This window comes from Cherax quadricarinatus, chromosome 51 (assembly GCF_038502225.1).
Source record: "Cherax quadricarinatus isolate ZL_2023a chromosome 51, ASM3850222v1, whole genome shotgun sequence".
In the NCBI taxonomy this organism is placed as follows: domain Eukaryota; kingdom Metazoa; phylum Arthropoda; class Malacostraca; order Decapoda; family Parastacidae; genus Cherax; species Cherax quadricarinatus.
In genome coordinates this window covers 10529157-10542189 of record NC_091342.1, presented here as the reverse complement: position 1 = coordinate 10542189, position 13033 = coordinate 10529157, and the positions used below count along the sequence as shown (strand labels likewise).

The window sequence follows — 13033 nt, the reverse complement described above, 5'->3', positions numbered from 1 at the left end:
CCCTGAAGGACGACAATAGGTCAAAAGAAGCTCTGGTAATTCCGATGCAATTTTTTACATCTTACTGTGCGAGTCAGAATTTTCTGTGTTCATAAATATAAAAACTAACAAGAGGAAGAAATGAGGATAAAAAAAGTTAGTTGCTCTTTCTAAAGAACGAGACATGGTTGGAGATTAATTACTGTTCCCGAGGAACGAGACATGCTAAGGGCGGCCTAAGAGGATTGGCTAGGAGTGGAGGGTGAAAGGCACTTACTTTCCCTGTGGGGTGAGACTTGGCAGGGGGTAAAACACAGGAAAGTGACTGAAGCCAAGCAAAACCGTTATAGTGTGTTGCAATAAACGTACCAATCATATGATTGAAATATACAAATGGAGGTAAAAATTATGTATCTGACAAACATGCATTACTATAACCCGGGTAGATCTCTTACACCGACCTATTTCATCTCCCATGTCAAAAGGATGCTCATTGTCCCCCATCTGTTATTATTGTAAGAACATTAAAGCGCTAGATCCGTAGGGGTTATGCAGCACTTGGGAATAGGAGGTAATCAGGTTCGATCCAAGGAAGGGGAGGATAGATTCAATTCCTTAGATCAAGAGCCCTTCGCCAGCATCACTGTACCTCCTTCGAGGGGTTCTACCCTGTCATGTCAACATCTGTCCTGTCTGATGTTTATTCTATCTTATCCTATTCTACTTCTAGAGTAAACCTTTTCCCTTCTGCTGGAGTAGATCTTTTCCTCTGTACTGAAGTAAACTTCTTCCCTTCTGCTTCTAGAATAAATCTTTTCCCTTCTCCTAGAATTAACTTCCTGTTTTCCTTCCTGTAGGAGTCATCTTTTTGCAACTACAAGACCGCCTTTCCCCCGTCCCTCACTCACTCTTCAGACCAAGATGAACAATTCGCAACTACCCCTCAGCTCCTTCACACCTAGTTCCAAAACCCTTTCCATCACAACATTTACACAAGCTCGACTTCTTCCTCCTCCTTTCCTTCCCACGTCTCTTAATTATTCTTTATCTCAACATCCAGACGACCACTAACTGGCCGCGTTTAACGAACGGATGATCAAGCCTCCTTGCACACAGTGACCCACAAGTGTTTCTCATTTCACAAAATCAATACAAATCAGCATCCGCTACAATAACAACTCTCCACTTTCCAGTGGAAGGGGAAAGAGGACTCACAGTTATCTTGGTAGTAAGAGCTCTCTTGATGCCAACGTTATCAATCTGGAGCAGGTGGGAGGCCCACTTGATCTCTGCTTCACTGCCGATCTCCACACCTTCCTGCCCGTGCCGCAGCTGCTTGCGGTGGAAGTAGATGTTGCCCAGGTGCAGCACTGATCACGGAAATGCAGAGTAGATTAGGTAAGTAAACGAGCATTCACTGTACTGTATTTACTGGGGTCACCTCAGTCCCTGGCCACAATCCTGGAGAGACCTACATGAGTGAGCAGGAGTGAATATGGGAGCAAGAGAGTACGGGAATGAGTGAATATGCGACTCTAAGAATAAGGTATAGCACTACATATAGAAATGGTGAGCTAAATAGTGGGAGATAAGGACAAACACACAGAGCTAATGAGTGGGAGATAAGAACAAAGACAGTGGGAGATAAGGACAAAAACACAGAGCGAGAAAAAGAGACTAAGAAACAGAGCAAGAAAAAAGGAAACAATAGAAACATTTCAAACCCAGAGGCATATTACACCAACAAACATTAATAACAACAACAATACCCTCGAGTCACACTCAGTATCTCCAAATAATTAAGATATACATATATTTATAGGTAAAAAAAAAACTGTGTAAGAACTGACCAGCTGCGAGAATCCTGAAGATGGTGTCCTGCTCGTCAGAGGAGAATCCCAGCACTTGCATGGCTGAGAGTAGCGCCTGCAGGTCCTCAGCGTCGTACTTGCCCTCCAACTGACAGCTTCCGCCCTGAGGAAGGTAAGACAGAGATGGTCAGTGTGTGATGCTGGCACTGGTACGCTGCTGGAGCTAGCGACAAAACGTACAAGCGAGCAACACTTGTATACAAGCAGGGAAGCTTGCAGGGAACCATGTTCACTCGCTGTCTTCACCTTCTCCCTGTACATATAAATCTTATACTCCCCTTCAACATTCTGAATAAGGTAAATATACCATTGTATGTAATACAGACTTGGTAATTCATTTGCCCATTCTTTATCTCCAAGGGTTTAAACCAATGTAAAAACAGTCAAGGTTTGCTACTTGAAATAAAGCAATATGATTTGGCCTACTTTTCCCATAAAATACAATTGTATCAGCAGTTTCGATTAAAAGTGTGATAATTTACGCATTTTAGCTTAAAAGTGAGGTATGCCAGAAAATGCTTCAAACCGTGCCTTGATGCTAGTGGAGGGTTGGTAGTCCAAGACACAGCCCTCAGCCAGCTCATGAGTATAACAACTAACCTGGTTAAGGTAGAAGTACTTGTCGGCTGAGGTGAGGCCGTACTTGGCCTTACGTTCCTCAGGTAGTCCAGCAAGGAGCTCGTAGAAGACATGATAGTTCCTCTCCTCGTGCGCTTGTGTCACTATGCGAGATTTCTCCAGAAGGTACTCGGTGATTTTGGCTCCCGTGATCACCCCGCTGAGGGACACAAGGCAGTGTGACGGTAGGACAACAGTGGTGGTGGTAATAATATAACTTCCACTTGGAAACATTTACTTACATGTTGTACATACAAAAGGTTGACATGCTGTTTATTTTTTCATAATAAAGTTCTGAATGGATTTATAAGCTCACATACTTCATATGAGTGAAGGTTTAAAAAATGAATTCTCCTAAGTTACACTCTCTCGCATACATACATATACTCGTAAACAACCACTCACTACTACTACTTTTGTTCCCAGGCCCACGAACCTAAAGAATTCCTTCAACTCCAAGTCATCTTCCACTACCAATCATGGTCGACCTCCTAGAAATTCTTCACATACACTGATCCAGAAAAATAATCCGAACTTTGCCCCCTTGACCTTAATACCTTGAAAAAAAATTAACCAATCACCCCTCACCATTCAATCCCATTTAGTCTTCCTCTAAAAATAAAAACGGTCACTTACTCTTTGAAGTAGACCTCCAGGTACTTGCCAAACCTGGAGGAATTATCGTTTTTGATGGTCTTGGCGTTACCGAAGGACTCGAGAAGTGGAGAGGCTTCAAGGATCTGCTCAGTGATAAGGTTACTCTGGGACTTGTTGACGGCCGCCAGGTACTGCATGATCAGCTTGGTCGATTCGGTCTTGCCAGCGCCGGACTCTCCAGAGATTACCACACACTGGTTGTTGGAGTCCTTGCTCATGCGCGAGTACGCTGCAGACCCAATGGCGAAGATGTGGCTGCAGGAGAAGCAGGTCAGGTCAGCTTGTGAGGTCAAGTCAGTTAATGGAGTTTGTCGTTGAGTTAACTAGATGGTCGTCACCAAAGTGAATAGTGGAGGATTTCTATGGACTCAGGACGTAAACTGAACAAGGTTACTTTAGAAGTAGATACATTCAGAGAGGAGGATGCCATCATTCTGATGAAGGGTTCCTGATCATGGTAATTGAGACTACACTTCCCTTCCTTATATTAAACCTGATTACCTCCTGTATCCCAAGTGTTGTGGGACCTCTAGGGGATTTGTGCTTCTCTAATGGCATACTAATTTGTATGGAGATGATCGTAGAGGAGAGTCACTGTTAATGCCAATAATTTTGTCTATTAGCAAACTAACATGGTTACCACTGAGAAATATCTCTAGTAAGGTCATTACCAAGTAAGGTTAATATAGGGCAGCAAGGTCACTGTGGTACTCACGGGGGTAAGGTGCCCAAGATCTGGCCCTCGTATTTTTTGACAGTGTCCAGCCCATATATGTCGAACATGCGGTACGGGTTGACCGCTACCAGGATGCTGCCCGTGTATGTCTGTGAGAGAGTAGTTGGTTAGACGCCAAGTGTGCTTGAAGGAAGTGGGGGAGGGGTGAGAAAGAAGAGAGTAGGAGGAGGAAGAGCGAGAAAGAGAAGGGAGAGAGACTCTCATTAAGAGAAAACACAATAAAACAGCGTGGAAAACGACAGAAATTCAGTATAATGCGAGTCTTGACTGTCAATGTTTCATCCATTTAGTGGGCTTCATCAAGTCACAAACATTGCCAGTAAATGATCATATTATGCTGCATTTGTCTTTCCTCTCCTCCCCCCCCGTTCATGTCGGCATTGTATACCAGATATCTCTAAAACAGCGAGTGGTGTCACTTTCCACAGAGCTTCCATACATCAATCTCCAGCAAACAAAAGTAAAATCGTAGCGATAAAAGATAAATTAATACAACTCGGAAATTTAACATGACGCTTAAAATAATAATAAAGAAGAGAGCACTTACATAAATCATTTCCTTGTCGTATCTGATCTTGAGGTTCCACAGCAGCGACGCCTCGTTCAGATCCCTGCAAGAACGTAAGTACTCAGTGTACAGTAACACAGGATAAATACTAGAATAAAATATTATTACATAAAAGATGCAAGTGAAAGCTAATAGCAAGGTATACTACAATACCGTAATGCATAAAATATGATGAGCAAGTTAGTATCAATAATAATAATAATAATAATAATAATAATAATAATAATAATAATAATGATATATATATATATATATATATATATATATATATATATATATATATATATATATATATATATATATATATATATATATATATATAAAGATTATACTATACACAAAGATTATACAATGAAAGCTAATCTGAGAGGTAAGGGATTTATTGCATCTCATTTAAGTTCCTTACTTTTCTAAATACTTGACTCACATAATTCATTACAGAGAGAATTATTATTATTATAATCAAGGGGAAGCACTAAACCCGTAGGAATATACAGCACCTGTTGGGTGGGAGATGGAAGGTATTCAGGGTTAATTCAGAGAACTGGAGCACAGATCCAGTTCCCTAGATCAAGAGCCCCTAACCAGCATCAAGGAAATTACAAAGAGAAACTGACTCGTCAGAATACTTGGTTGGCCTGCCTGACTTTGACCATCAGATGCACTAAATTCCAGCTACGCACTAAGCCAGACGCAGCAGTGCTCAGGTAAGTCAGGTATTCGGGTAAACCCAATTAACTGCGATGAACTTAGTATTCAGATATATAATATACTTAGGCAAACTCTTAAAACTGGGCTAAATGAACCTAAAGAACAAAAAAGGCACAATACCGTGACTGGAATAATACATCCCATACATAGGAGAGAGGAGTTTACGACGACGTTTCGGTCCGACTTGGACCATTTACCAGATGCATTAGGTAGTTAAGGCAGTTCGCTTCACAAACCGAAAATGAAACCTGTACAACGTTGTGGTCCACCCTGGACCATTATCACGTTGCGATAATGGTTCGGGAAGGACCAAGAGGTTCAGTTTTAATTTCCAACTTGGGTGATTGTGAATGATTGCAGTCTTGGTATTGTGACTTACTCTTCAAGTCATATTCTTCAAACAGGTGTGACAAGCCAGGTAAACTGGGGTGTGAAGCCAGGTACTCACGATAGACTGATCATGTCTTCCACGCCGCTTGGTCCCAGGTCTTGACGTCGACGTACTGACGAGACATTAGTGAGCGTGAAGACCTGAGTCTGGGGGGAAAGACGTGACATAATGTGATAACGATGTAGTCAGGTGTGATAAAGCTGAAAGTTGACTAACAAGTGTAAATTAGCAAGAGACAAACTGATGAAACGAAGCATTAAGGAGGGGTGTTAATGTTGCAGTTTTATAACGGCAGCGTAAGAACACCTCTGGCAAGACAGTGATGGAGTGAATAATGATGAAAGTTTTTCTTTTTCCGGCCCACACTGCCTTGGTGGGAAACGGTCGGTGTGTTAATAATTAATAATAATATATATATATATATATATATATATATATATATATATATATATATATATATATATATATATATATATATATTATTATTATTATTTTTATCACACTGGCCGACTCCCACCAAGGTAGGGTGGCCCGAAAAAGAAAAACTTTCACCATCATTCACTCCATCACTATCTTGCCAGAAGGGTGCTTTACACTACAGTTTTTAAACTGCAACATTAACACCCCTCCTTCAGAGTGCAGGCACTGTACTTCCCATCTCCAGGACTCAAGTCCGGCCTGCCGGTTTCCCTGAACCCCTTCACAAATGTTACTTTGCTCACACTCCAACAGCACGTCAAGTATTAAAAACCATTTGTCTCCATTCACTCCTATCAAACACGCTCACGCATGCCTGCTGGAAGTCCAAGCCCCTCGCACACAAAACTTCCTTTACCCCCTCCCTCCAACCTTTCCTAGGCCGACCCCTACCCCGCCTTCCTTCCACTACAGACTGATACACTCTCGAAGTCACTCTGTTTCGCTCCATTCTCTCTACATGTCCGAACCACCTCAACAACCCTTCATCAGCCCTCTGGACAACAGTTTTGGTAAGACTCACGAAATCGTAATGACACGATTGCAAACAAACCATACCCCGGCCGGGATTGAACCCGCGGTCAGAGAGTCTCAAAACTCCAGCCCGTCGCGTTAGTGGTTAGTGGCTAACGCGACGGGCTGGAGTTTTGAGACTCTCTGACCGCGGGTTCAATCCCGGCTGGGGTATGGTTAGTTTTGGTAATCCCGCACCTCCTCCTAACTTCCAAACCACGAATTCTCTGCATTATATTCACACCACACATTGCCCTCAGACATGACATTTCCACTGCCTCCAGCGTTCTCCTCACTGCAACATTCATCACCCATGCTTCACACCCATATAAGAGCGTTGGTAAAACTATACTCGCATACATTCCCCTCTTTGCCTCCAAGGACAAAGTTCTTTGTCTCCACAGACTCCTAAGTGCACCACTCACCCTTTCCCCTCATCAATTCTATGATTCACCTCATCTTTCATAGACACATCGCTGATACGCCCACTCCTAAATATCTGAATACATTCACCTCCTCCATACTCTCTCCCTCCAATCTGATATCCAATCTTTCATCACCTAATCTTTTTATCCTCATAACCTTACTCTTTCCTGTATTCACTTTAAATTTTCTTCTTTTGCACACCCTACCAAATTCATCCACCAATCTGTGCAACTTCTCTTCAGAATCTCCCAAGAGCACAGTGTCATCAGCAAAGAGCAACTGTGACAACTCCCACTTTATGTGTGATTCTTTATCTTTTAACTCCACGCCTCTTGCCCAGACCCTCGCATTTACTTCTCTTACAACCCCATCTATAAATATATTAAACAACCACGGTGACATCACACATCCTTGTCTAAGGCCTACTTTTAAGAACATAAGAACATAAGAATGGAGGAACACTGCAGAAGGCCTACTGGCCCATGCGAGGCAGGTCCTTATCAAAACGACTACTACCTAAAGCTTCCCTAGAAATAACTCCCGTACCCAATGACACCAATCAAACCCAGCCTAATCAATGGGAAATAATTTCCCTCTTTCCTACATACTCTAACTTGAGCCTCACTATCCTCGTAAAAACTCTTCACTGCTTTCAGTAACCTACCTCCTACACCATACACCTGCAACATCTGCCACATTGCCCCCCCTATCCACCCTGTCATACGCCTTTTCCAAATCCATAAATGCCACAAAGACCTCTTTAGCCTTATCTAAATACTGTTCACTTATATGTTTCACTGTAAACACCTGGTCCACACACCCCCTACCTTTCCTAAAGCCTCCTTGTTCATCTGCTATCCTATTCTCCGTCTTACTCTTAATTCTTTCAATAATAACTCTACCATACACTTTACCAGGTATACTCAACAGACTTATCCCCCTATAATTTTTGCACTCTCTTTTGTCCCCTTTGCCTTTATACAAAGGAACTATGCATGCTCTCTGCCAATCCCTAGGTACCTTACCCTCTTCAATACATTTATTAAATAATTGCACCAACTACTCCAAAACTATATTCCCACCTGCTTTTAACATTTCTATCTTTATCCCATCAATCCCGGCTGCCTTACACCCTTTCATTTTACCTACTGCCTCACGAACTTCCCCCACACTCACAACTGGCTCTTCCTCACTCCTACAAGATGTTATTCCTCCTTGCCCTATATATATATATATATATATATATATATATATATATATATATATATATATATATATATACCGAAAAAGAGCAGTATGAGACCAGAAAATATTTACATTATAAGGATGTTTAGAAAAGTTTTAGCTACTTAAAGCTCCAGAATTTCTTTTTTTTACCTGTTAGAACTGCGTGGGTATAAAACAATTGCCAGAGTAGGCTTATGTCGGCCTACGTGGGGTAAAAATGTGTTAGGCGAGTGCTGAGAGTAATGGGCGAGTGGAGCCACCCATAATATTAATGTCGCATGTAGAGAACCTCTAAACAGGTTTTATCCCTTAAGAGTAACGCCGGCCACTCCACTTATGCCATCAATGATAATCACACTAAAGTTTACCTGTACTTTGAAGTTAATAATGTGCAGCTGTATGAACCTTTCTCAACACCAGGTAACTCAAGACACAAACTACCTAAAGGAGAGTAAAATTCCCACATATACGAAAATAAATCATGCGGTAGGTCAACCATCTTTAACCATTTTCCCTACCAGTATTATCACCACTACCAACCACTATCACCACTACCAACCACCATTATCACCACTAACAACCACCACTATCACCACTAACAACCACCACTATCACCACTACCAACCACCACTAACAACCACCACTATCACCACTAACAACCACCACTATCACCACTACCAATACCACTATCACCACTAACAACCACCACTATCACCGCTAACAACCACTATCACCACTACCAACCACCACTATCACCACTACCAATACCACTATCACCACTAACAACCACCACTATCACCATTACCAACCACTATCACCACTACCAACCACCATTATCACCACTAACAACCACCACTATCACCACTACCAACTACCACCACTATCACCACTACCAACACCACTATCACCACTACCGACCACCACTATCACCACTACCAACTACCACCACTATCACCACTACCAACACCACTATCACCACTATCACCACTACCAACTACCACCACTATCACCACTACCAACACCACTATCACCACTACCAACCACCAGTATCACCACTACCAACCACCACTATCCCCACTACCAACCACCACTATCCCCACTACCACCATCACCACTACTAACCACCACTACCAACTACCACCACTATCACCACTACCAACACCACTATCAACCGCCACTATCACCACTACCAACCACCACTAGCACTACTATCAACACCACTATCACCACTACCAACTAGTGCCACTATCACCACTACCAACCGACACTATCACCATTACCAACTACCACCACTATCACTATCAACACCACTATCACCACTACCAACTAGTACCATTATCACCACTACTAACACCACTATCAACCGTCACTATCACCATTACTAACTACCACCACGACCAACCACCACTATCATTACTATCAACACCAGTATCACCACTATCAACCGCCACTGTCACCACTACCAGCCACCACTACAAACCACCACTATCACCACTGGCAGCCACCTACATACAAGACTTCCCACTCAGACAAACTCAGAAAAAAGTATTCCAACATATTAATAATCAATTATGTAAGCCGGCAAGCATTGCGTAACGTTATCAAGAAAGAACAAATGATGTCAGACCCTTGGAGTTATCAGATGTATCGCTTCACTGCTCGAGCGAAGCAAATTAACCTGACAAATAAGCGGAAAACCGGAAAGTACAACCACCCCATTTACAGGTTTTTTGCAAACCCGACAATGTCACATTCCTAAACTCGACATAAACTGTACTTTACCAACGTTGACAAGGAAGCTCTCCTGACTGTCTCATGGGTTTCATGGAAAATTATAAATAAAGATGCTTGGAATCCTTTTCTTTTGAACACATTGTAATTTGCTCATAAAACACAGAGCACCATTAAGGAAAACGCGAGATATCCGCATCATCCTTCATAGACGATGTTAGAAACTGCACGAGAGTGCCATCTATCGAATACCCGGCAAGTCTTCCTGTAGGCCATAGAAAACGATGTGAAGTTTAATGTGGAAAAAACTTTCAGCCTCTCTGCCATATAGAAAACTATGAAGACAATAATGTTACTCTCACAAATGCATGGAAAACTATGTTCAATAATCTTCAAAACGTGAGATGTCAAGGTAATAATGATCTTCAGACATGTCAGGGTAATAATGATCTTCAGACATGTCAGGGTAATAATGATCTTCAGACATGTCAGGGTAATGATCTTCAGACATGTCAAGATAATGATCTTCAGACATGTCAAGGTAATAATGATCTTCAGACATGTCAAGGTAATGATCTTCAGACATGTCAAGGTAATAATGATCTTCAGACATGTCAGGGTAATAATGATCTTCAGACATGTCAGGGTAATAATGATCTTCAGACATGTCAAGGTAATGATCTTCAGACATGTCAAGGTAATAATGATCTTCAGACATGTCAAGGTAATGATCTTCAGACATGTCAAGGTAATAATGATCTTCAGACATGTCAAGGTAATAATGATCTTCAGACATGTCAGGGTAATAATGATCTTCAGACATGTCAAGGTAATAATGATCTTCAGACATATCAGGGTAATAATGATCTTCAGACATATCAGGGTAATAATGATCTTCAGACATGTCAAGGTAATAATGATCTTCAGACATGTCAAGGTAATAATGATCTTCAGACATGTCAAGGTAATAATGATCTTCAGACATGTCAAGGTAATAATGATCTTCAGACATGTCAAGGTAATAATGATCTTCAGACATGTCAAGGTAATGATCTTCAGACATGTCAAGGTAATAATGATCTTCAGACATGTCAAGGTAATGATGATCATAAGACATGTCCGGGTAATAATGATCTTCAGACATGTCAAGGTAATAATGATCTTCAGACATATCAGGGTAATAATGATCTTCAGACATGTCAAGGTAATAATGATCTTCAGACATGTCAAGGTAATAATGATCTTCAGACATGTCAAGGTAATAATGATCTTCAGACATGTCAAGGTAATAATGATCTTCAGACATGTCAAGGTAATAATGATCTTCAGACATGTCAAGGTAATAATGATCTTCAGACATGTCAAGGTAATAATGATCTTCAGACATGTCAAGGTAATAATGATCTTCAGACATGTCAAGGTAATAATGATCTTCAGACATGTCAAGGTAATAATAATCTTCAGACATGTCAAGGTAATAATGATCTTCAGACATGTCAAGGTAATAATGATCTTCAGACATGTCAAGGTAATAATGATCTTCAGACATGTCAAGGTAATAATGATCTTCAGACATGTCAAGGTAATAATGATCTTCAGACATGTCAAGGTAATAATGATCTTCAGACATGTCAAGGTAATAATGATCTTCAGACATGTCAAGGTAATAATGATCTTCAGACATGTCAAGGTAATAATGATCTTCAGACATGTCAAGGTAATAATGATCTTCAGACATGTCAAGGTAATAATGATCTTCAGACATGTCAAGGTAATAATGATCTTCAGACATGTCAAGGTAATAATGATCTTCAGGCATGTCAAGGTAATAATGATCTTCAGACATGTCAAGGTAATAATGATCTTCAGGCATGTCAAGGTAATAATGATCTTCAGACATGTCAAGGTAATAATGATCTTCAGACATGTCAAGGTAATAATGATCTTCAGGCATGTCAAGGTAATAATGATCTTCAGACATGTCAAGGTAATAATGATCTTCAGACATGTCAAGGTAATAATGATCTTCAGACATGTCAAGGTAATAATGATCTTCAGACATGTCAGGGTAATAATGATCTTCAGACATATCAGGGTAATAATGATCTTCAGACATGTCAAGGTAATAATGATCTTCAGACATGTCAAGGTAATAATGATCTTCAGACATGTCAAGGTAATAATGATCTTCAGACATGTCAAGGTAATAATGATCTTCAGACATGTCAAGGTAATAATGATCTTCAGACATGTCAAGGTAATAATGATCTTCAGACATGTCAAGGTAATAATGATCTTCAGACATGTCAGGGTAATAATGATCTTCAGACATGTCAAGGTAATAATGATCTTCAGACATGTCAAGGTAATAATGATCTTCAGACATGTCAAGGTAATAATGATCTTCAGACATGTCAAGGTAATAATGATCTTCAGACATGTCAAGGTAATAATGATCTTCAGACATGTCAAGGTAATAATGATCTTCAGACATGTCAAGGTAATAATGATCTTCAGACATGTCAAGGTAATAATGATCTTCAGACATGTCAAGGTAATAATGATCCTCTTCAAGACAATCTTGCACTCTAAACATGAGCCTCGGAGAGAGTACCTGGATCATGAACAGCCTTACTGACCACGAGGACCATGTGAACGATCTTGCCATCAACATGGGAGTAACAGTTTACCTGGAATTTACCTGGAGGGCATTCCGGGGATCGACGCCCCACCGGCCCGCTCCATGACCAGGCCTGCTGGTGGATCAGGGCCTGATCAACCAGGCTGTTACTGCTGGCCGAACGCAGTCCAACGTACGAACCACAGCCCGGCTGATCTGGCACTGACTTTAGGTATCTGTCCAGCTCCCTCTTGAAGACAGCCAGGGGTCTATTAGTAATTCTCCTTATGGCTGGTGGGAGGCTGTTGAACAGTCTTGGGCCCCGGACACTTAGTGTTTTCTCTTAGTGTACTAGTGGCGCCCCTGCTTTTCACTAGGGGTATGTTACATCGCCTGCCAAGCCTCTTGCTTTCGTAGGGAGCGATTTTTGTGTGCAGATTAGGGACCAGTCCCTCCAGAATCTTCCAGGTGAAGACTATGATATAGTATCTCTCTCGCCTGCGCTCCA

At 41.3% G+C, this 13033-nt stretch overlaps 1 protein-coding gene across 7 annotated transcripts in view; it reads right to left on the bottom strand.

Annotated features, from left to right (window-relative positions):
• Positions 1-13033, bottom strand: part of Myo10A (Myosin 10A) — a 255381-nt gene that overhangs the window by 124008 nt on the left and 118340 nt on the right. For all 7 annotated transcript variants that reach the window (XM_053784837.2, XM_053784834.2, XM_053784836.2 and 4 more), the window contains 7 exons: positions 5589-5677; positions 4409-4472; positions 3841-3950; positions 3105-3380; positions 2451-2628; positions 1830-1953; positions 1195-1349 (listed from right to left, as the gene is read on the bottom strand). In XM_053784837.2, coding sequence (XP_053640812.1) covers positions 1195-1349; positions 1830-1953; positions 2451-2628; positions 3105-3380; positions 3841-3950; positions 4409-4472; positions 5589-5677 — 996 coding nt within the window. The remainder of the gene's footprint in view (positions 1-1194; positions 1350-1829; positions 1954-2450; positions 2629-3104; positions 3381-3840; positions 3951-4408; positions 4473-5588; positions 5678-13033) is intronic.